Here is a 21,985-nt window from a genome sequence, read left to right on the forward strand (position 1 = left end):
GGCCGGAAGAGTCACCTCCTGTAACCTACTTGTCTTCAAGATTAACAGACGTGTAACAGACTGTAAGGAAACAAGGGTTTGGATACCACCTCATGCACAATTCATTCGCTCTAATCTGTGCTGGCACTGCACACTAAAAAAGAACGAGGAGGAAAAAATTAATTTATTTTCCTAAATACAGCAGGTTTGACTTAATCACACAGAAATAGTAGATGTAGGTAAGAAGATTCTTAGAGACACTTGTCTGAAGGAAAAAAAAAAAAAAGAAAAAAAAGAAAGTAGAACTTAATGTTTTGAATATTTCTGTATTATGATACCTTTTACTATTTCTCACATTGTGTGGTGTTTGGGATTGGCTTTACCTCACCCCCCTTCAGACATCTGACTTTCAGAGTGGTCACCCTGCCTTCCTTTGTCAGCACTTGGAACAAGCAGTTCAACTGACCCATCTTGTGTACCTGTCTGAGTGTCACAACAATCTGGCAGTGGCAGCGTCTCCTTCTCTCTGTTGACTGGAAAGTCAGTCTAAAACCACTTTCAGCCACCTCGGTTTTGACAGCTGAATCTCACTGCAGCTATACAAGTCCAATATTTACTTTCTGACTTAAAATTGGTTGTGAAATACAGATGCATATAATAAAGTAGCCATCATTAGCGTAAGTGGAAAGAATTGCTCTGGCTTTCTCTGGAAAACTTTAGAAATGCAAATGCAAATGGGACACAATTTCTTTCTGTTATGGGCTATTTTGCTCTTTCCTTAATCTGTTATTACGAGCCACACAGCTGAAAAATAATGCTTTATTCATATTTTTCACATACAGCTACATATGAATTTTTCAGTTCATGTACATCACTAGTTGATTTTATGCCATAACTACTAAGGGCCTTGTTATTTATTTCCTCCTCTCGCTTTCCCCATATGTTAAACAGGGTTTTTTTTACAGTGATTTATTTTTTTATCTTGTATGGATAGAGAAGTAACTCTTCATATTATTAGTGTTCCTCAAATCCAAAAGCTTGTCTACATTTTTTAATTTTTACTATTTTAAACATTGTCATTATTCACTTTAATTGATAGTAGAGATGATTGCCTACATGACTGTTTATGAGGAGCTTTTTCTCCTCTTAAACTAATGTTGCTATTTGATCTCTGTTGTCTCACAGTTAATGAAACTCATGAACTTTTATGTTTTATTGTAATCCACATGTTTCCTATTTGATGGTGCACCAGACCTGACTTTTTATCAATTCTTACTTCTCCTCACTTGTGCACCCAAACTGTCAACTGCTGGTCTGGCTGGCAACCTGGAAGGCTGCCATGCAGTCATGTCTCTCCCAGCTGCCCCAGACGCTCTCACTATTTAACTGGCTAAATGGACATAGACTGCATGTGATACTCTTTGCAAGTTAATTTAACATTTTTTTTCCATTTTTAGTTCAATTTAGTTCTCTGTATACCTTCTTAATCCATAAATGGAAAGAAAAATCATGGAAACTTTCAGAGTCCTACTTTTCATCCTTATTTATGCCCTGTCTTCAGCTATAGCTTTCTCTGTAAGTTACCTCCCACTGAGAATAAACCATCTACAATCATCTGGGTTTTCAGGAAGCAGTTACCTAACACCAACTTACTTGGCATAAGCACAGATCCTCACAAATCTTTTCTTATTTACTAGCACTAAGTTACAACAAGGCAAGAGTCAGAAACTTTAATAAGCACAATTCCAAAACCATTAAGCAGGATAAATTTGCTTTATAATACCCTTTATGGCCTTACAGGAAAAGGAGAACTAGACATTACCATTAAAAAAAAAGCTAAAAAGGAAATACATAAAAGCTATGTAAAAATGGAAGAAAATGTGCACCAGTGAATAGAAACAAAAAGTCCTGGAAAAATTAAGAAAAATATCAGAAGGAACAAAGAATGGTAGGATACAATTAGGTTTATAATGGAGCATTATTGGGATTACTGTGAACTTCCAAACCAAATGCTTGTGAAAAGAACCCAGTACCAGGGCACACTGCTGGAGTCAAGGAGGGGACCACGTCTGTAGGCAGGGTGGCTGTACTGCACACCGTGGGTGGTACTGAAAGGGACTTACGATGAGCATTCGCTGAGCAAAGCTGTGGGGAAAAGGTGAATATAACTGCTGGGTCTATAAAGAGAACAGAGGAGGAGGAGGAGGAAGAAAGCTATATTAAGAGTTTCCCCAGTAGCGTGGTTGTGGTTGCTATATTTAAAAAAATGATACCGCCACAGTGAGGATGATACAAGATTGAAGGCTGAAGAAGACATTGTACAAGCAAAAGACAAAAGAAAATCAATCTGCTACACTTACCAAAAAAAAAAAAAAGATCAAAAAGTTGCTCGGTGTCATCATAGGATTTCTTGAATGAGAAAAGACTCTGGGTCTGGAAAGTATTCAGAGACCAGACAAGAAATGTGTAACAAGGAACTCTAGCTGGAGGGTAAAGCCATCAAATCCCCAACCTCTAAAAATTATTCTCCTTTAATAGTGTGTGTGTGTGTAGTTATTCCAAACTTCATTTTCAAAACAAGGCTGTGCACTTTCAAGACATGCTAAATACAAGCATAGAGTATTTATAGAACACAACTGTAACAGCAGCTGGATGTAAAAACCCACCATTATCCTGGAAGGCCACATTTTCCCTTCTTGATTTGGGAAAATTAAAAAAAATAATAAAATCTGTCATTTATAGAAGTCACTAAGTCACATCAGAATACAAACTAATAAAACTATGCTCTGAAAACTTGAAGCTTCATATGCTGGCTACAACGAGCACAGCTGGAGCTCACGATTAGGCAGTTTGATTTCATTTTCTTCTCAGAGTGTTTCAGCATCCAGGCTTGATCTTGTGGCTCTAATAAGATTTTAATTAGACCAATTTTTACCTGAACTCTTACTATTATTTAAAGTAGAAAGTGCCTACCAGTATCTCAGGAAATGTTAGATCTGAGTGGAATGTGGTTTTCCCCTTCCCTGGATTTTTTTGACATTTCAGAAATATCTTCTAATTTAGAATAAAAAAGAAAAGGTTAAAAAAAGGTCACAAATTACAATTTTTTTTTTTAATCATGTCAATTGAACCATTTACATAATTTCTATTTTCATGTCAATGTTTTCAGATATTTTTAGATTGATTAAATTTTAATTTGCAAGTTATCGACAAGGCAGTTTCAAAACTAAACAAAACATGTCTTGGAGAAATCAGACAGTGGTGGTTGTAAGCCAACAGTAATGGAAAATTTTTCCAATAAATGAGACCATTCTTCTAAAGTACCCTTTGCATAGATTCAACAAAGGGACTTTTTTTTTTTTTACAAAAAGAGACTGCTCAGAGAAAATGCCTGACCCCATCTAAAATGTTTATCAGTGCCAGATCTAATACAGTGTGTGCTACACAGACAAATAGGAGTTAGGAAGAGCTGTTTATTTGATTTTAGCTGAAAATAGAAGAATTTGTGATTAGCTGAAAATATTATAGCTGAAAATTCATTTTTATTCTCTCTTTGGGGTGAATTTAATTTGTCTTTCAGAAAAACATCTGAAAAGGGTATGAAGTACAAAAAAAACCCAAACCATAATGTGGACAATGTCTAGCAGCTGGAAGGATTTATTTTAAAAGTCTGTTTCATAGATGGCAGACAGAGGAGCTGGGTAAGATGCTTTTGAACTCTGCTGTGGTCAACAGCAGCTATTTAGGCTGCCTTTCCTTAGCTAAGAGGGAAGTACATCTGGAGGAAGACAGCCTAATCACAGAAATCATGAATGAAAGTGGCCAGATGAACTTGCCATGAAGTGCAGTTCCCATATTCAGGCAATCCAAACTCTTTTAATTAGACATGTCTTTCAATTTAGGAAAAGCTTTTACTGAAACCTCATTAATGTAAGAAGTTAATTAACTCTTATAGCTGCAGTCTCTGAGAGAAATTTACCTTTAAACAATTCACCATGAAATCATTGGCCAAGCTACAAGTCTTGCCTGGAAGCATGTGTAGTACACACTTTTTTGATTTGTAGCAAAACATCTGTCTCCTGTTCCAGTTAGGAAGTAGGAAAAGATAGGAAGTCACCTCTACACAGAGTGCTGTGGTTGGCACGTCACACTTCCAGCTTGAGCAATCTGTGCCTATCCCCACACCAGCAGACCACAGGATAATTGCTTAAAAAAATATTTTTTTAAAATCTTATTTCTTCTTTACTACACAGTTAAAATCAGTGCTACACCATTACTAAAAAACGACAAATGAATCAACTCCAGAGAGAACAATCGACCAATTAAGGGAATAAATATGCATTATTCTTCCCACTCACTAGATAGGACAGACAGAGAAAACAAGACATCAAAAAATACCACATTGCTTCCTAGACTAGTATTTTAACCATTTTCAGGTACACAAAAGCAAGATGACTTCTGTTTTTGTACCCAAGGATAGATATATGCATACCTGAGTTGTTCTCTGCTGTCACCTTTGTGACACAACCCTTTCACCCTTGACTTTGGGGGGGCCTAGTGACTGTAACAGCAGCAGTAAAGCTTGAGCATCTGAATGCTTTAATTCAAGTCATTCCCAGTGACAGGATTTTGTTTTCATTTCGAGCAGATTCTGTTTCTGCTAGAAGGTTCAGGAGACAGCAAAATGCAGCCAACAAACTCATAAAATAGATCCTGTCAGACAGCTATGGAATCCTTTAAAAAGCGAGCGAGTAGTTTGATTGTTTGAATAAGAAAAAGCAGCAGAACACACTAAGAGGTTTTTTTCTAATCCTGACATTTTGAGCTGCTGGTGGGGTGGGGTGATGGTTTTTTTGGTTGGTTTGTTTTGGTTTAGTTTTTTGTCAGTTCCATGCAAATTTAAACTGGTTTGGAGTCATTCTGTGACAAGCAAAGCACACTCCAGCATAAAGTGGTGCAGCCCAAGAAAGTGATACTCTTGTTGCTGTCTGTGGCCATCTACATGGTTCCCTGGAAAATTAAGAGGTGTTTTAAGTTCATCATGCCCTCCTATAAAGTAGTGCTGTTCATCCTATTCCCATACAGGTCTACCAATAGTGTTTTGATTACCATTCTGCACGCAAAGGAAAATGCCTCTCTGCAGACAAGAGCCAATAACTGCAGTCATTTATACCAATGCAATACTTTAATTTTTAGTTTCTCAGTACACCATCTTGTAATATAAAGTTTCTCCTGCTTGTGACAGGTATTCATATGTTCTCATTATAATATTGTCATTGCTGATAATTATTTCTAACGCAAACTGTACTATCTTTTCTATGAATACATGTACCAAGAAACATTTGTCATGTGTTCTCCCTATTTTGTAACTTGTATTTTCTGCTGTGGTTTAGGCACTTATGCTTCCCTCCAGGCATACTGAGAATTTGGACTTAGTTCTTGTCGTGGTTTCACCCCGGCTGAGAGCCTGGGTATTCTACCTTTGGTAGAATAGGGGAAGAAAACACACTGTCTATTTCTCACAGTCAGAGAGGCCTAGCCACATGTACAAGCTATGGAGGATCAAAACTCTGCTCGAGGAGAGGAGAGCAGAAGGAGGGTTTAATAAATCTAGGCACCAATATCAGCTTTTCTCCTTTTTTCTTTTTTTTTTTTTCCCCAGAGAAACTTTTCCCAAAGGAAAAAAAAAGACCTGTCATTCAAGCAATGGAGTTCATAGGGTTGCACTATAACCCTAAGACAACTCTGGGGGAGTAATATGTCATTGGCCCAGCTCCCTTAACAGCCATGTGCAGCATGCACGGATGTTCAGACTGGAAGGCGGTAGCCTTAAGATACACTGCAACTGAAAGTGGTTTTCCCAGACTCCAGGGGATCCCATCAACATTATTTCACATGAAATATTAACAGAGGATATTCATAAGTAATACTCCTAGATGATCTAATAGAATCAAGGCTTGCAATTATTTGAAATGAATGAGCCACAACAGCCTACGTCGTGGCTTCGGAGCGGGTCTGCAGTGCTTACGTGTGTGAAAGAGCAGCACGGAGCGTTCCTCAGAGAGCCACTAAAAGCCGCCAGAAGGTCCTGGAGGGTGTGACAATGAAGCTGGAGAGCCCCAGTACCGTGCCAGGGTTATGAAACAACCGGCAGACTGGTATGCACAATAACATCAACTATTCTCTGATGCTTGAAATAGGCTCCACCGAATGCCAGCCCTCCCAGATGACTGCATTATAAAACCTGCTGAAGAAGTGCCAGGAGTACTCAAACTACATCCCAGAGGTATTCAGACGCATCTTATTGCATATTTTTAGCTGTCACGCATGTTAGCAACTACTGTTTTGTAGTACAGTAAACACCACTGTCTTCACTATACAGAAAAGTAAACTTTGAAGTTCAGATAGGTAGAGACAAAAAAGTGACTGATTTACTCAGTGTGTTGGTTTGAGGTTTTTTACTTTCATAGAGTAAAATTTGCTATAGAAACAAATGTATTGGTCTTTCTCTAGTCACTATCTTGTCAACAAATTTTGCGCAGAAGCAAGGGCAGCAAGAATTTCACTACATAATCACTTCAAGACCCAAACATTGACCAGGAGACCTCATATCTGTTGTTAACCTAAACGGAATAATGTGGTTATTTCTAGCAACAGATTTAGGTGCTCTGTTAAACATCTGTACCCTTTTTCCTCCTGCTCTTCTCACAAGAAACATGGATTCTGCTGATTTTGGTATCTTACTCATGCAGCAGACCCAAATCTTCAGTTTTACAAAACTGGAAGAGGTTTTAAAATGGAAAAAAATAATTCTTTCTATAATGGATGCATGACCACAGCATATATAACTGTGCCAAAGCTCATCTAACATCACTTTAATTGAGATACTGCTCCCAGTGAAGTTGTAACTGCACAGGCTAGATGTGTAAGTATCTACCGAGATCTCAAAGGAGCAAGATTTGCAAGAAGGGAAAGTGTCCTTTACAAGACCAGCTGATGTAGGTGGAAGCAGCAGAGAAGTTTCTGGGCATCACACATTCTTTTCATCTGGGTTGAGAGTATATTTTCAAGCTGATATATTAGCCATAGTGTTATTGATAGCTGAAGTGGCTATAAAGTTACCCCTGGTACATCGTGTATCATCTGATACATGCACCACATCTTACACTGCAGTTCACTCTCTTGCCCTCAAGCACATACACATTAATATCTTGCCTCAAAATCATTCATGAGAAAACATAAGGGAGAAGAAGTAAAATAAAGAAATGGAATATGAAAAAGCCAAAGAGCAGAAGCAAAACCCACCTTTTTTTAACTAGAAGTTATGAGAGGGTATTTATCAAAAACTTGACAGGAATTTATTTTTTAGTATTTTGTAGTTTTGCTTATGTTACAAATGGAACTCTGCATTTAGTCACAATCATTTTGTACTCAAGTAATTGCCTTAATAAGTCACAGCAAGTAAACACATTCTCACTTACTTGGGACCCTTGTTTTATTTTGGAACTTTTTTGTTGGAAAATAGGTTCACTTTATGTAATTTCCTTTGTTATATAGTTTAAAACAGATGTCTGCATCCAGATTCAAATACTGTATGGAATATAACAATGGATATTGAGAACATTGCCTGAACATAAGAATTCTTTTTACCTTGCTTTGCCAAACTGGAAAAAAATAGAGCTAAAGCAATTTTCATGATTCTCCTAATATAAGCAAAAGAAAGGACATACGTTATAAGGGAAACATATAACGGGGAAGGAAAAGAAAGTTATAGAAGAATGTTGAAAATGAACAAAACAAGTGAGTGCTAAAGCATTTCTGTGTAGGCAAGTGACAGAAGGGAAGAGCCTCATGGTTACCTGACAGGTCAGCTCGACTTCTCAAGTGTTTGGACAGCTTGCCCACTTTTATTATGGCCAATAAGACTGACAACCACTGGGATGTTTCTTTTTAATTATACTCAAGACCCTTGAACACATTTTTTAAAAGTGGAAATTTGCAAGTGTTTGCAATTTCCCTGTCAGAATACATAAGTATGTGACATAAGCCAGTCATATTAAATATCAAGGTAATTTTAAAAGACTATCAGGTGTCCAGTAGGGGATTGTACACTTCTAATAAAAATAGGATTGGGTTTATTATTTAAGCAGTGTCTGCAATGCTTAGACAACCATATAAGCCAAACACCAATTAATATGATTGCTGAATTACTCCTATATTTTCTCTTCAGATCTAGACACTAGAGTAAAAGTAATTTGTCAAAAACCTGCTTCCACTCCAAGTTACTTTATTTATTTTTTTACCATAATGCACCAAAATGTGTCATCTCTGTGTTCAGCGTTTTCTTACTTGAAAGAGTAGGATACCATCTTAGGTGCTCTACTCTGTATAAAAACAAATGAACACAGAATAATACAATCTCCAATAACAGCATCTATTAATTTGTCTTTATTGCTATTTCTCCTCACTTCTTCCATTTCTTAAAAAAAACCCTTTTGCTATGATGTTATTTTAACCTTAATTCAAAATAGATTTTTAGAAGTGCTGTGTTCTTAGAGCTTCTTTACTTGAAAACTTTTGGCATTCAAAAGAGGAAAGGTTACTTTCTCAGACTGGTCTGCCAGAAGCCCAACAGTTTTGAAAGACCTCCAAAAATGCTGGGGATACTGGATGACACGTAAAAGCAGTCATTATTTACTGCCAAAGGGGATAGACTTCATTGACTTGGGTTTGCAAGTCTCCGCACCTATTAGAATATAATGCTTTTATTGCATTTGGTAATGCATTTAGTAATCTGAAGCAAAATGAAATGAATGGAAGGACTCCCAGAGCTTTCAGTGAGCTTTGAATGAGACTCTTTTTTCTGCAGAGATTGCTCCCCAGGGAAGGAACATGCATTCATTAAGCACTGTGTATTAAAGTAACACAATATGAATGCTATGCAACTGTGTAAAATACAGTTGCTATCACTTACATGACTTAAAGTCTCGTCAAATGTTGTGCTTTATAGCATTAAAAGTAATTCATTTTCTTGGACCATTATTGCTAAGGTTTGGTTTATGTAAGTGTTTTAAGAAGAAAGCAATCTGAAAAATACCCAATTACTGGCACAGCGGAGAACGCATTATTCTTTCAAATGCCTCTTTCTGAAAATGCTTTAAAACTTTTGGTTCTGTTGATTCAACAAAAGGAAAGCTGATTAAAAATAAATGGAATAGCAAGAGAATAGTCATTTAATGTTCTGCAGAGAAGAACTGTTTTCTAACACTTCTCAATAATTCTGCACTATTGTACCTGGATATCCTCCCCTTTACTCCCCCAGCTTATACACAGCTGAAACCATAAAATATGTAAAGGCACATCCTGTCTCTGTGGCCCTTATAATGCCCAGATGTTCCTCAGTCCATGTTTTCTTGAAAAAAAAACCCAACCTGCCGTTTTTGTGCCATGGGTCTGATGCCTCCAGAAGGCGTTGGGTCTAAGCACGTGCTGAGTAAAATGCATGGAGGTATGGTAGGTTGCATCAGATTCCTGATTTATGTGCCATAGGGTTTCTCGTCATGGATGAAGTCCAGCAAACCCTAGGACCAAAGGAGATCCTGGGCTCATGCATAGGGCTTGCAAAGAAAGCTCAGGGTTTCCTCAGGGTTTCACTGTGGATGCGTGGTCATGCTCATCCTCCAGCTGACAAGCAGGATTTCTGCTCTGCTGGCTGATTGACAAGAGCTATTTGTGTAGCTGGGTGCACAAAGTCTGTCTAGCTGAAGTTTCTAAGTTGAAAACAATGATGTGTCAAGAGGAATCACAGAATCACAGAATCGTAGGGGTTGGAAGGGACCTCAGGAGACCATTGGGTCCAACCCCCACGCCAAAGCAGGTTCCCTAGGACATACCACACCTGTCCATAGAGTCTCAACTGTGTATAAGACATTCACACATGTACGTGTGAGAAGGGGAACTGGTAGCTACTTCATTATTATGTTGCTAATATTGGAATTTTACACTATATTCTTAGTCAGAATTTCAAAATACTATGAAGCAGTTAATTCCGCAGAAATACTGCAAAATTTACCAAAGAAATATAATTCTATTTCACTTGGAAGAGGCTTTCCAGATATTTCTTTTATGCACAACAGACATAATCCTCAACTGGAATCAATTTCATCCCTTCCCTTGCCTTTCTCCTTCCCTTCCCTTCCCTTCCCTTCCCTTCCCTTCCCTTCCCTTCCCTTCCCTTCCCTTCCCTTCCCTTCCCTTCCCTTCCCTTCCCTTCCCTTCCCTTCCCTTCCCTTCCCTTCCCTTCCCTTCCCTTCCCTTCCCTTCCCTTCCCTTCCCTTCCCTTCCCTTCCCTTCCCTTCCCTTCCCTTCCCTTCCCTTCCCTTCCCTTCCCTTCCCTTCCCTTCCCTTCCCTTCCCTTCCCTTCCCTTCCCTTCCCTTCCCTTCCCTTCCCTTCCCTTCCCTTCCCTTCCCTTCCCTTCCCTTCCCTTCCCTTCCCTTCCCTTCCCTTCCCTTCCCTTCCCTTCCCTTCCCTTCCCTTCCCTTCCCTTCCCTTCCCTTCCCTTCCCTTCCCTTCCCTTCCCTTCCCTTCCCTTCCCTTCCCTTCCCTTCCCTTCCCTTCCCTTCCCTTCCCTTCCCTTCCCTTCCCTTCCCTTCCCTTCCCTTCCCTTCCCTTCCCTTCCCTTCCCTTCCCTTCCCTTCCCTTCCCTTCCCTTCCCTTCCCTTCCCTTCCCTTCCCTTCCCTTCCCTTCCCTTCCCCCTTTCCTTTCCTTTTTTTCCTCCATCTCAATCTTCTGTTTAATTTCCAAAAACTGAATGCTTAATGTCTATGTTGCCATGGCCTATCATTATGAAATCCGTGTATCAAAATTAATATCAGTTATTAATATGGAAAAGAGAAGTTTTAGCAAAGAGAATTGTCATCTAATTTCATACCAGAGTTAAGAACATTATGTAGGCAATTACTTCTAAACAGTGCCACTTTCATCAGCTACATAGAAACTTGGAAACTGACAAAATGAAATAAAAAAAATCCAGGAATCCTCTCATCACAATTCTTCTTTGACATTTTTAGGTAAAGGAATTATGCCCCTTAAAACTGGGGAGGTTGATACTCTGTTGTTTTTGTGGTAAAGCTCTACTAAAATAGAGACTGAGAAGAAACTCTTGGCACAAGAAGGTGGGTAAATTAAAGGTAAAGTTGTATAAATGTGATTAAATAAGAACAGGACAGAATAGATGATTGTAACTTTTGTATTCAAATCCAAGCTGCTGTCACAAAGCAAAGTTACATCTGTTTTTTCTGTACTCTTGCAAAAATAACCCTCCTGTCATGTCTGATTCTGTTAGTTATTCATGCTTAGAGCAATTTTTAAATGGATGTTTTATTGACAGTCTAAGTTCCTGTGTCTTGGCAATATGTAGACAGGACTTAGAAAAGCATTACTTCTAAACAGCCATTTTGGGACTTCAGATTTGATGTCTATTTGATTCAAGTCTTATCATATTTTTATTTCTATATGCTGGACAAATAAAGAAACTAAGAAGTACAATTTTGGGTTTAAATCATAGATGAGGTTTTAAAATAGTTAGGTGCCTGCAACAACAACAGCAAGAAAATTTTTCTTCTTTCTGTAAGGAATCCAGTGCTGGTGATACAAGACCTGTATGTCTATAAAAGGCTATACAGCTACATGTACATGCAGAGCCTGGTTTGAAGCACTTTGGTTTTGCTCAGTCCCTTGTTTCTTCAGGCACCTCACTCATCCAAGGTGGCAGCCAGAGAGAAGGATGCTAGCATTTAATTAGAATCACATCTTTAACTGAATTGGTGCACCTTCAAAAGATCCCACTTGTATAGAGGCCAAAGCTGTAAAGAACAGCTCAGCTGAATCACACACTAGAATTGCAACAACCTGCTGAGGTACTTGTCCTTAGTGCATATCTTCTGGCCAGGGAACACAGCAGACAACACTAGGAGAGGATACAATAGAGCCAGAGCATCACCATACTCTGACAGATGCTGAGTCATCATATTCTGGATTGTCCCATTTCTTCTGCTTAACAGATGCCCAGGAAAACATCCAGCAAATGCTTTTCTACTCAAACATTGCAGAATACAAAATGGATACAAATTTCAGCTGTATCAAGGACATATGACAAAAAGTCTTTCTAAAGCATTAGCATTTTGGGCATGCTAACACTGCAGAGCTTTGGGTGGAAATCTCCACGATGGTTGTACTACATCTAATTCTTAGGCCAATTAATTTGAAAGAAACTTTGGATTAATCAGTATGGAATTGTGTTGTACCATCTAGACACAGCCTTCAGTGACTCCAGATCTGCCATCTAAAGAACCTTTATGCTCCTTGCTAACATTACCTCTGTATTGACATTCCTTTCAGAGCATTCACTGGTAATATTGACTTAATTGTCTGAACAAATGTTTAAGAAATTATCCATTTGATATTCTGCATTAATATATGAAAGACTCTCAGTTTGCATAGAACATACATATCTCCAAGTGAACAAGTGAAGCTGAACCAACTGTTCTTCTCACCAGATTTTTAAGTGACGCTTTCTCATTACCAACAGAAGAGTAATACAATCTGTGCAGTTTTTGAAGTTGCCCTACATATGCTCCATTTGAAGAAATAACGGTATTTGGAATGAGGCTAAATATGATGCTAAGGGTGAAGTAGGAAAAAATAAAACATGCTATTTTGGAATGGGCTGTGATCTGTACAGAGTCAAAATTTGTGTTTTCATTGCTACTAGAGAGGTTTAATGATCCCAGCCCATGTGATGTTGGACTGCTGTAAAGACACTCTTCAGGGAGTCTATCTTGTGACTCCTTAGACCACTGCAAACTGATCTACCTCTGAGCTCTCTTCCATAAAACCGTACAAAGCCCCAGCATGCACATGAAATTCTGCTGGGAATGCTATCATCAGAAGCATTCAGGCTGTGCCCATGCCGAAAAGAGCTGTCAGCCTGACTAAACAAAGAATCCAGACTGTAATCTGTAATCCCATCTAAAGCATGTGGCACGGATCAAAAACCCCACAAAATTCAAGTGATAATATATTTTTGTGCATAGCCAGGATGAAGGACTGCAGACACCACTTGAATGAGAACATTCACGTCCTCACAAACTAATGCCGCCGTGAAGCAAAGACATCAGCAGTTCTTCACTGAAAAGATTCTCCAGAGATACCTTCTAGGTGTGTATGTTTTTATAGATATATATATGTATTTTATATATATACATACATATATATGTGCCTATTATACTTACATGCCTATTGGATTAAGTGCCATATCTAGCAACAACAAGATATTTGAGAGTCTAACAGCCCAGAAAAGATCAGGCAGAGTTTAAAAAAATCCTCAGTCAGACAGAATCAAATTTTCATGGATGTCCTTTCAGAAAGCCAGTCAGGTAACTTAATACTTCAGAAAACCTGTCTTCTCAGCAGTGAAAACTAAGTGTCAAAGCTAGCAGAAACTCATTAAAAATCCATACTTTTGAACCTGCTGTCCATCCTGCAAACCAGCAGAAACCTGCCTTAATCCATATACAAGGGTACTGCAACCCTTTAACATCTCACAGCTACCACTTTCTCAAGTATTCTTATCAGATGCACTTTTACACACATCTTTCAGACACATCAAAAGCAGAACAAACATTTCTTCTTAATAAGAAATCGATGGTACAAAACTATTTCCTTACTTTTGGAAGTGAAGCTCTCGATCCTGAACTTTGCGTGGTCATTGTCAAAACTGTAGTGATACCCAGTGCGACTCTAGCTGGAGCAGCATCCATGTTGATCCAGAAAGAAACCCAGGACAAAATGACAATCAGCAGGCTAGGAATGTACATCTGGATTAAATAGTATCCCATCTGACGCTCCAAATGAAACTTGACTTCAATGCATGTAAACTTTCCTAGAACATGAAATTACTTTCATAAATGCTTTTTGCACATTTTTGTCTTGTTTTCTGAACATAAGTTAGATGCGTGGCCTGTTTCCTAATCTAAGATTGTAAGCAGCTCCTGATACACCAATATGAGTCAGACATTTGTTTCACACTAGCTTGGGAGACACATGGGACCCCAGAAACAGACTGTGCCCAGTTCAACAAATTAACTGAGAAAATGAATACTAGCACAGTTATTTGACTTCCAGAAATACAATGAAATGTTACTTTTCTCAAATTTTAATAAGATTTTACTTTATTCAAATATAATACTTTAATATTAAAAGGAGACAGCATTTTGCTCTTTTAATTACATGAGATTAAGCAAATGTACTTAAACAGACAACTTGCAAACAATTAGTCTTACAGTCCTGTGGTAGATCACATCCCTTCTGGTCATATCAATTGTTGTGTCAGTGCATTGCTTCCCACAGCAAAATCAACTCAAAGGCTACTTTCACAAAAAGTCTGGCTCCAAAAAAACCCCAAACCACCTCTTGTGGGGAGTGATATTTCCAACAGCAGAGAGCAGCTCCACAGGGGTAGCGGAGCTCAAAAGTTTAGGATTGTCTACTGGCAAAGCTAATGGTGCGGTGGGGGGAGGGATGAAGACTCCCTAGTTGCAACACTTCCTCGGTACTAATCCAACCACTCTGTGCTGCTCCGAATTACTGTGCATCCTGACTGTGGTTCAGGCTCCTGCTGGAGGCAGACTACTCAAAGTACAAAACTGTCTGTCATTCCTGAGACGTCATGCTAACTGTTTCAAAGGACTCCTTTTGTGCTGGTTGGTCAAATTGGTCCTTGTTCACCCTTCCAGGTGAAATCTGATTATTTGCTACTTTTTGTGCACAGATTTTTGCTAGCCTAAAGCCGAACGGCAGGCTGCGAGAGCTGGCACAAAGGACAACGCAGAAGCTGTGTGGCAAAAAAAGGGGAGAAGAGCTGAGTAACATCTTTAGACAGAACAGAAGCTCATACATGTGTGGTCTAACCTGTTGAGTAGCCTGACCTGTGACCGTGAAGACAGACTGCAACCTGGATAGTGTCTGATCCTGACCGGTCCGCAGGCACAGAATGGGATTAGAACGGTGTGGGGGGGCAAGGTGTGGCAGCCCCGTCTGCCACATGCTCTGCATATTCCCGAGGCACAGCCTGGACAGGGCACCTTGCGGTGCCGTGGGAGGAGAAGGCTGGATAGTGCAGCTTTTATCCGCATTTCAGTTTCACAAAAAGCCCGAAGGGGCATGCTACAGAGAAGAGAGCAATGTGGGTTCCTGTAGGCAAAGTTTGCCTTTGCTTGACTACAGTTTCCCAGCTCCCCTGGCTGGGCCACACACTTTTAACTTGTGGTAATTATGCATTCACTTCTGTTTAACTACATGTAATGGGAACTACTAAGTGGCATTTGAATCCTTTGTGGGAAATCTTCATGGGTACATAAGGAAGCCATTGTTCATGCTCTCCCCCCTCTCACTTTCAGTGTTTGACCCCGGGAAACCTTATCTGACAGTAATTAGAAAAGCAGATGAACTCCCTTATTCAGAGTTTGAGCTTTGTGCTAGGAAATAGCTAAACTTTGTATCACCCAAATTACAAATGGGTAAGCTCTGCCTATTGGAATTTACTCTTGATTATCCCCGTTAAGCATGAGAAAAGATGAGAAGTCATGTCATCCTCCTTTCCATGGGTCTTGGACTGTGGAATCACAGTTTTCCTTCCTTGGCACTTTGGGCCCCAAAATGAGAAGCTGTATTTGCAAAAAAATTACAACCAATAATTTTCTTTTCATAAGAAATGAATGTGACTTATTTTTGGCAGAGCCAGAACCTCTCACGTTCTATTATTTCAAAGAGTGAAACAAATATATTTGATGCAACCAGATTGGCTCTTGCACTGAAATGATGAAAAAGCTATTTTAGATGAAAGGGATTATATCTAATCCCAGGAAACCTTCTCTAAATGCTGGCCCTATTAAATAAACTCCAAGCAGCTAAATCCAAATTTTAACAGTGCTCTCTCTGCTCTATAAAGCTAAAGATAGAAACCACAGCATTTCAAATTTCAAAATAACAAATATAGGGAAAAAATTACAGTAATAAACAAACATTTAATTTTCCTACATTTAATGTCTATACACTATTCAGATGAGCAATGACAGCATTGTCTTTTCAAACACTTCATTTCATAAATCAGACCACACATAAAACATGGGGAAAATTTGGTATTTTTCCTCACAGGCACTTCTATATCCTGCAGAAATAAATCAAGTTCAGAAAAATCAGTACTTTAAAGTGTGCTAAATCAATATTTAAGAAAAAAGATTCAGTTTGCTGAAAAAGTTTCATTTTAAGGAAATCAAAACTTGATTTTTAATTCCTTTTTTAAGATTTAAAATTCCTTAATATTTATATTAGAATATCTTTAATGAAATCAAAGTAAATTTTGAAAAAAAAAATCTTTGCCACAAAAATTAAAGGGAGAATTTTTTTGTTTATTTTTTTCATTTTAACCATCCTTTTCCTTTAAAAATTGTCAACATATAGCATTGGAGCAATTAATAGTAAACGGAATAAAATAATGCTCACCAGTGTTGTAATGCTTTGTGCAATAACCAAGTTCTTTATCTTCTTTCAAAATAAACTGTGGCAAGGTTAAACCTTCTGCGACTTGCACAGGTCCATCACTTAGCCACTCGAATATCAGATCATTCATAGTGTAGCCAACTACAATAAAGAAATCAGAGTTTGTTAGATAACTGACTGGAAAACATCAAAAGGAAATATTATGTCTGAGAAGTGTGTCTTTTATCACATTGCATGTTATCATCTCAGTTATATTTCTAAAATGCCTCCTCTACTACTCTGTTAAAAGCAACAAACACCACCATTATGTTCTGAAATACTGCCCTGGTTTCCCACTAAAAGTAATTTTGCTGACCCGTCAAAGCTGCTGTTTACAACTGAAATGACATTTCTCTGTGCCTATGTACTGGCCTGTGTTTTGCTCTATTTTCACCAGTCTTTGATGATGGAGTGGGTGTGCACAAAAAAACCTACGGATTTATAGACTGAAGAATGCTGGGCTCTTACCCAAGAGAAAATGGAAGCTTTAGTAACCTATGAACCTGTGACTAAGAAGGGCAGTGGGGAAAGAGAGGGGCTTCTACTCACTTGTCTCTTTTTTTCTGCAACAGCTACAGCTTTATGGGCAAATTTAACAAGCTGTGGCCACTCTCTGGCCACACAGGTAAGTGGTAGCCAGCAGCTCATACACATAAAGCCAAACCCATCCTTTCCTCCCCGTACAAAAAACCAAGGTGGCCTGGTACCTACTGATGACTGGGAATGCTCGCTGGCATGTGCCATTATCTGAGCCACCCCTGGTTTTGTCTGTTTGTTACCTGGTACAGGTCAAAACGGTGCTGCAGCACGTGCTAACAGCTGCGTGGAATGGATGGGTGTGTGACAGTCCACAAGCCCACCATGCCTTGGCCATGTGTAGTTTACCACCAACAGTGGACCGATAGGACCTCTGCTTCATAAAGTTTATTACTTGCATTTTTCAAAAGACTGTTGCATGTCTTTATGAGGCATAGCTAAACCCTGGCTATGTACTAATTGCTCTTACTTTCCTGAGATTTCATTTCTCCTGCACAGCATCGCTGTTGTTGTCCCTGGAAGTGACTCAGCCCTGATGGGTGAGTTAATGTGCCACAGGGAGGGGGGAAAGGGAAAGGAGCATGAACAGCAGGACCCACATAGTATGGTGATGGACAGTTAAAGCACTGTTCCTCTGTGATCTTCCCTTACAAAATAAAAATATTGAGTTTCACCACACAAATATGACAATATAGATACTATCTAACCACCAAACATTATTGTAAAGTCCTGGTCTTCATTAGGTAAAGCAATTAGACACTCACAGCTCTCTAGCTGCATTGTACATGTCTGTACATCCATAGGAAAATTCTTCAAGTCCATGGGACAGGATAAGGTTAAAGTTAGCCTAAAATTGAAGGGAAAAAAAAATAAAAGAAGCTATTATTAGATATCTACAGGTTTTGTCCAAAACCCCATATTTAGAGTTTAAAGGGTCAAGACCAAACCTTAACACCTCAGAAGCTGGTGTTAGAAGCTCTCTATCCCCTCTAAGTTTTTAGGGACATAAGAGCTCTGAAGACAGTGCGTGTAAGCAAACCAGGCGCTCGCTGTCTGTGTTGGCGAAGCAGAACAGGAACAGAGAAAACGACATCCATGTAGCAAGAAATGCTTTCAACTAATGTACCACTGAATGTTTTATGTATAATACTGAACCCAAATAATGCAAAAGCTGAAATGTCTGACCACAGGACACACATTTTTAACCTTTGTTTTGGAAAAGCAAATAAAGGAAACCACAATCACGAGGTATCTTTTTCAATGCAGAGTGCTTTTGTTGTGTATGAGCCCCATTTCCAACCCTTTATTCTTACTGCTTATCCACTAAAAGAAAGAAAATAAAAACACCATACAGCAAAAGCTGGAATCACATAACATTAAAAGATAAAGACTGCAGACAGAAAAAAGTAAGCCTAAAGGAACATTATCATACAAACTAAATGTTTCTTTCAATTTTTCAGTTGTTATTGTCCCAGATAAAGCATAAGTTTACTTGGATGGGAATATTTTTAATGGGTTTTGGGGTTATTTTTTTTGTGGGGTGGGTTTCTTTTTATTTAGCTTACTTTTTCACCTTTGATTGAAATCTGTTTCAAGACTTCTCCTTGGCTTTGTTTTTTTTTTTTTTTCCTGTTTGTATGGGGAGAAACAAACCAAGATATTGAGCTTACATAATTACAAACTAACTGCTTTGAAAAACCGAATAACTGTTAAGATTTTGGCTTAAGTAATCTAAAAAGAGTATATTTTTATTTCAGATTACCTTGCGCACAAAAAACCACTTTGACACAAGGGAAGAAAATAAACAAAAACCTTTGTGCCCATTTAACATCAAGGATGAGAACTAGATTGGCTGATCTGATGATACATACACCAAAACACTAACACAGTGCAACGGGAACAGGTTTTTATAATTATGCCAGTGAACCCCCAGGCCAGCTGCTAATCTAGAAGGTACACTGTCCCCTTTGGCAAATGTGATCTGTTTGGAGAAATACTTCACTAAGTTCTGACTCCCATGGCCATTATGTGCTGCTACCACATATAGTTGATTCAAGAGTTTTCAAGCTATTTCTTCATCATGTGAATTTTTGGGAATGTTCTGACCATCAAATCACTATAACAAGATGATATTCAGGTAAGTGAGATCAAAACGGTCTCAGCCTGATAAAAAAAATCATTCAACATCACAGCTTTTGCCTACTTATAGGCTACATAGAAAAAGTCAAGTTATTTTCCTCTTGACACAGGCTTCTGTTATACAAGGTGATCATATCAGGAAATTAGAGATCAATTGTCTGTGGCAGTGAAGTGCACTGGGATGAAGAAAAGTCCCCAGTAGTCCTCTCAATACTACCATAGTAAATAAACTCCCATTTAACCTTTGGGATAAAATAGCATAAATGTTAAAGAAAAAAATAGTCATCTAGAGAAAAAAGTATATCTAGTAGATGTATAAATGTCATTGAAAATCTGCCTTTTGCTCATTTAAATATTTTATGTACCCTGCAAATGTTAACTGGTATCCTTTTTACTGGGTAATTTCCTGGATTAAAGATTGAGCTATTTAAATTGCTAATCTCCAGCACTAACAAAAGACTGCTTCTGCCTTTTATTCTGAAATGTTGAAATATTAGACTCTCTTCCTCCTTTTCAGTCATCTTCTAAATATGGCTTAGATGTTTAAGTTCATTTCAAGTATGTCTTTACGCAAATGCAGCCTTTCTAAATATGTCATGTGTCTGTACTCATTGAAGTAGGCATGGACTATCTACCCCTCAGATTTTACTGCATAGATTGCATGCTGACTATGCTTCTTTCCCCCTTCATCTCTTTCTACACCCCAACACCCTCAAATGATCTGGGAGTTTGACTACGTACATGGGTAGTGGGGTATCTTTTATTAGCCTAATATCAAACCCATGAGAAAATTAATACATCCAGTGCCAGCCTTCAAGCCTCCCAGGGACAAATCGTCCTATCTGACTCCACTGATGCAAAGTAGGTATGTCAATATTCCTTTTCTGGAAATGAGTTGTGAAAATGTTCATTATGTTGATCCACACAAAGGTTGACATATCTTCTTTCTCCTTCTAAAAAAAGGTATCTTTTAGGAAGAGTGCATAATTTTCTATTGACACTGATGAATAGAAAATAATTTCTATTTACTGCATTGATAAGTCTAGCTCAAGACATCATACCCTTATAGCTCTACTTCTACTTGTTGTTCATCTCAGTAGAGTAGCCATTCATGGTTAAAATCTTTGCCTCTGTAATCCCTTTTACTAGGAGTAATGCAAGTATTGAACCCAACACTTAATTGCCCCATACTGTCCACATATCCATTGATTTTCAACAAAATTACTACTTTCTTAACATTGAGCTGCTGCAGTCTGAAGTAGCTCCAGTGAAGTCCATGAAGGTGGGACAATTTATAGCAGTTGACTCTTTTTCAGTAAAAATATGATCCTGCAAGCGTTTCCAAAACCAGGTGTCATGTCAGTACTTGTATATTTACATTAATAAGGAAATAGGATCAGAAATGGAAAGTGTTAGGCAGATATAGCTACCCACATTGCCTATAATAACAGTGTCACTGACAGAAAATGTTTCAGAAGAATGAATGTCTCACACTTGGCAAATTCAAGAAGGGTCCCTGGGGATTTGGTGCAAAGTGCAAGTTTAACTGGCAATTATATTGACGAATAATTTTATCATTAATAAAACAGAAGAAACTGCCATAGACATTTTTTTTTTATTTTTCAGGCACCCCGCCACCAATGCATTTGACATGCATAAACAACAGATTTGGTGATGTAGCACCATAAAACACTCATGGGAACAGTTTTATGAACAATCTATAAAGCTGAAAGGAGAAGCAGCTGACCAAAGACTTCAGTTACCTGAGCACCATTTTTACCCCTTGTGGTGGATGGCCCTGGCTGGAGGCCAGACACCCTCCAAAGATGGTCTATCACTCCCTTTTGCAGCTGGGCAGGGGAGAAAATACATATTGAGAGGCTTAGGAGTTGAGATAAGACAGGGAGAGACCATTCCACAATCAGTGTCATGGGCAAAACAGACTCAACACAGAATAAAGGACAGAAAACTCTCTAATTTATGACACTGCCCTGCACACCCAGTGACACCAGTAATGAGAAGTGTGACCAGATCTTAAAGCACCTCCCCCCACCCCTCCCTTCTTAGCAGACTTCACTGTAGCCATGATTTTGCTCCCTTCTTCCTCCTATTATGGCACGGGGAGGAGCAGGGACTGGGGGAATGGGGTTTTGGTCAGTTCCTCACAAGCTGTTTTCCTTCTCCAGTTCTTAAAATACCTCTACTTGTCCCTCACTCCTCCCTCCTTTAGCAGACTTTAGTCATGATTTTTCTCCCTTCTTTCCCCACATCATGCCACAGGGCCAGGGCAGGGAATGAGGAATTGGGGTTTCAGTCAGTTCCTCACAAGTTGTTTTTATTCTCAGTCAGAGATGGGGAACAGGGACAGTGGGCACTGCTGGGATTTCTTCACTCAGTGTTTCGTTCAACCCCCTCCTCTTTCATCGCCTGGTTTCACTAGAATGCCTTGAGAGATGGCTCAGACTTGAGCCATGAGCCCATCTCTCTGCACACACCAGCTTAACATCTTTCATTTTTGGTCACCCCAGAAACTGCCTTACAACATCATTTAGAGGTCTGTATTTCCCACTTCTGCAGGCAGGGAGGCGAAAGGCCTGCAGACTGTCCCCTCCTTCATCACAGAAGCCAAAGTAAGGCATCCCATGGGAAAAAAATAAAAAGTGTGACAACACACTATTAATCAGAAACCTCTGTGCTGGTGACCCTTAACACCTGAACATGTTGTTTTG

At 38.9% G+C, this 21,985-nt stretch overlaps 1 protein-coding gene across 2 annotated transcripts in view; it reads right to left on the minus strand.

The window, feature by feature from the left end:
• Positions 1 to 21,985, minus strand: part of GLRA2 (glycine receptor alpha 2) — a gene marked incomplete at both ends in the record, with an annotated part of 128,422 nt that overhangs the window by 66,972 nt on the left and 39,465 nt on the right. For both annotated transcript variants that reach the window (XM_084270246.1, XM_084270247.1), the window contains 3 exons: positions 13,709 to 13,923; positions 16,545 to 16,682; positions 17,882 to 17,964. In XM_084270246.1, the coding sequence (XP_084126372.1) occupies positions 13,709 to 13,923; positions 16,545 to 16,682; positions 17,882 to 17,964 (436 nt within the window). The remainder of the gene's footprint in view (positions 1 to 13,708; positions 13,924 to 16,544; positions 16,683 to 17,881; positions 17,965 to 21,985) is intronic.

Source organism: Gallinula chloropus (genome assembly GCF_964237585.1).
Source record: "Gallinula chloropus genome assembly, chromosome: 1".
Taxonomy (NCBI): Eukaryota; Metazoa; Chordata; class Aves; order Gruiformes; family Rallidae; genus Gallinula; species Gallinula chloropus.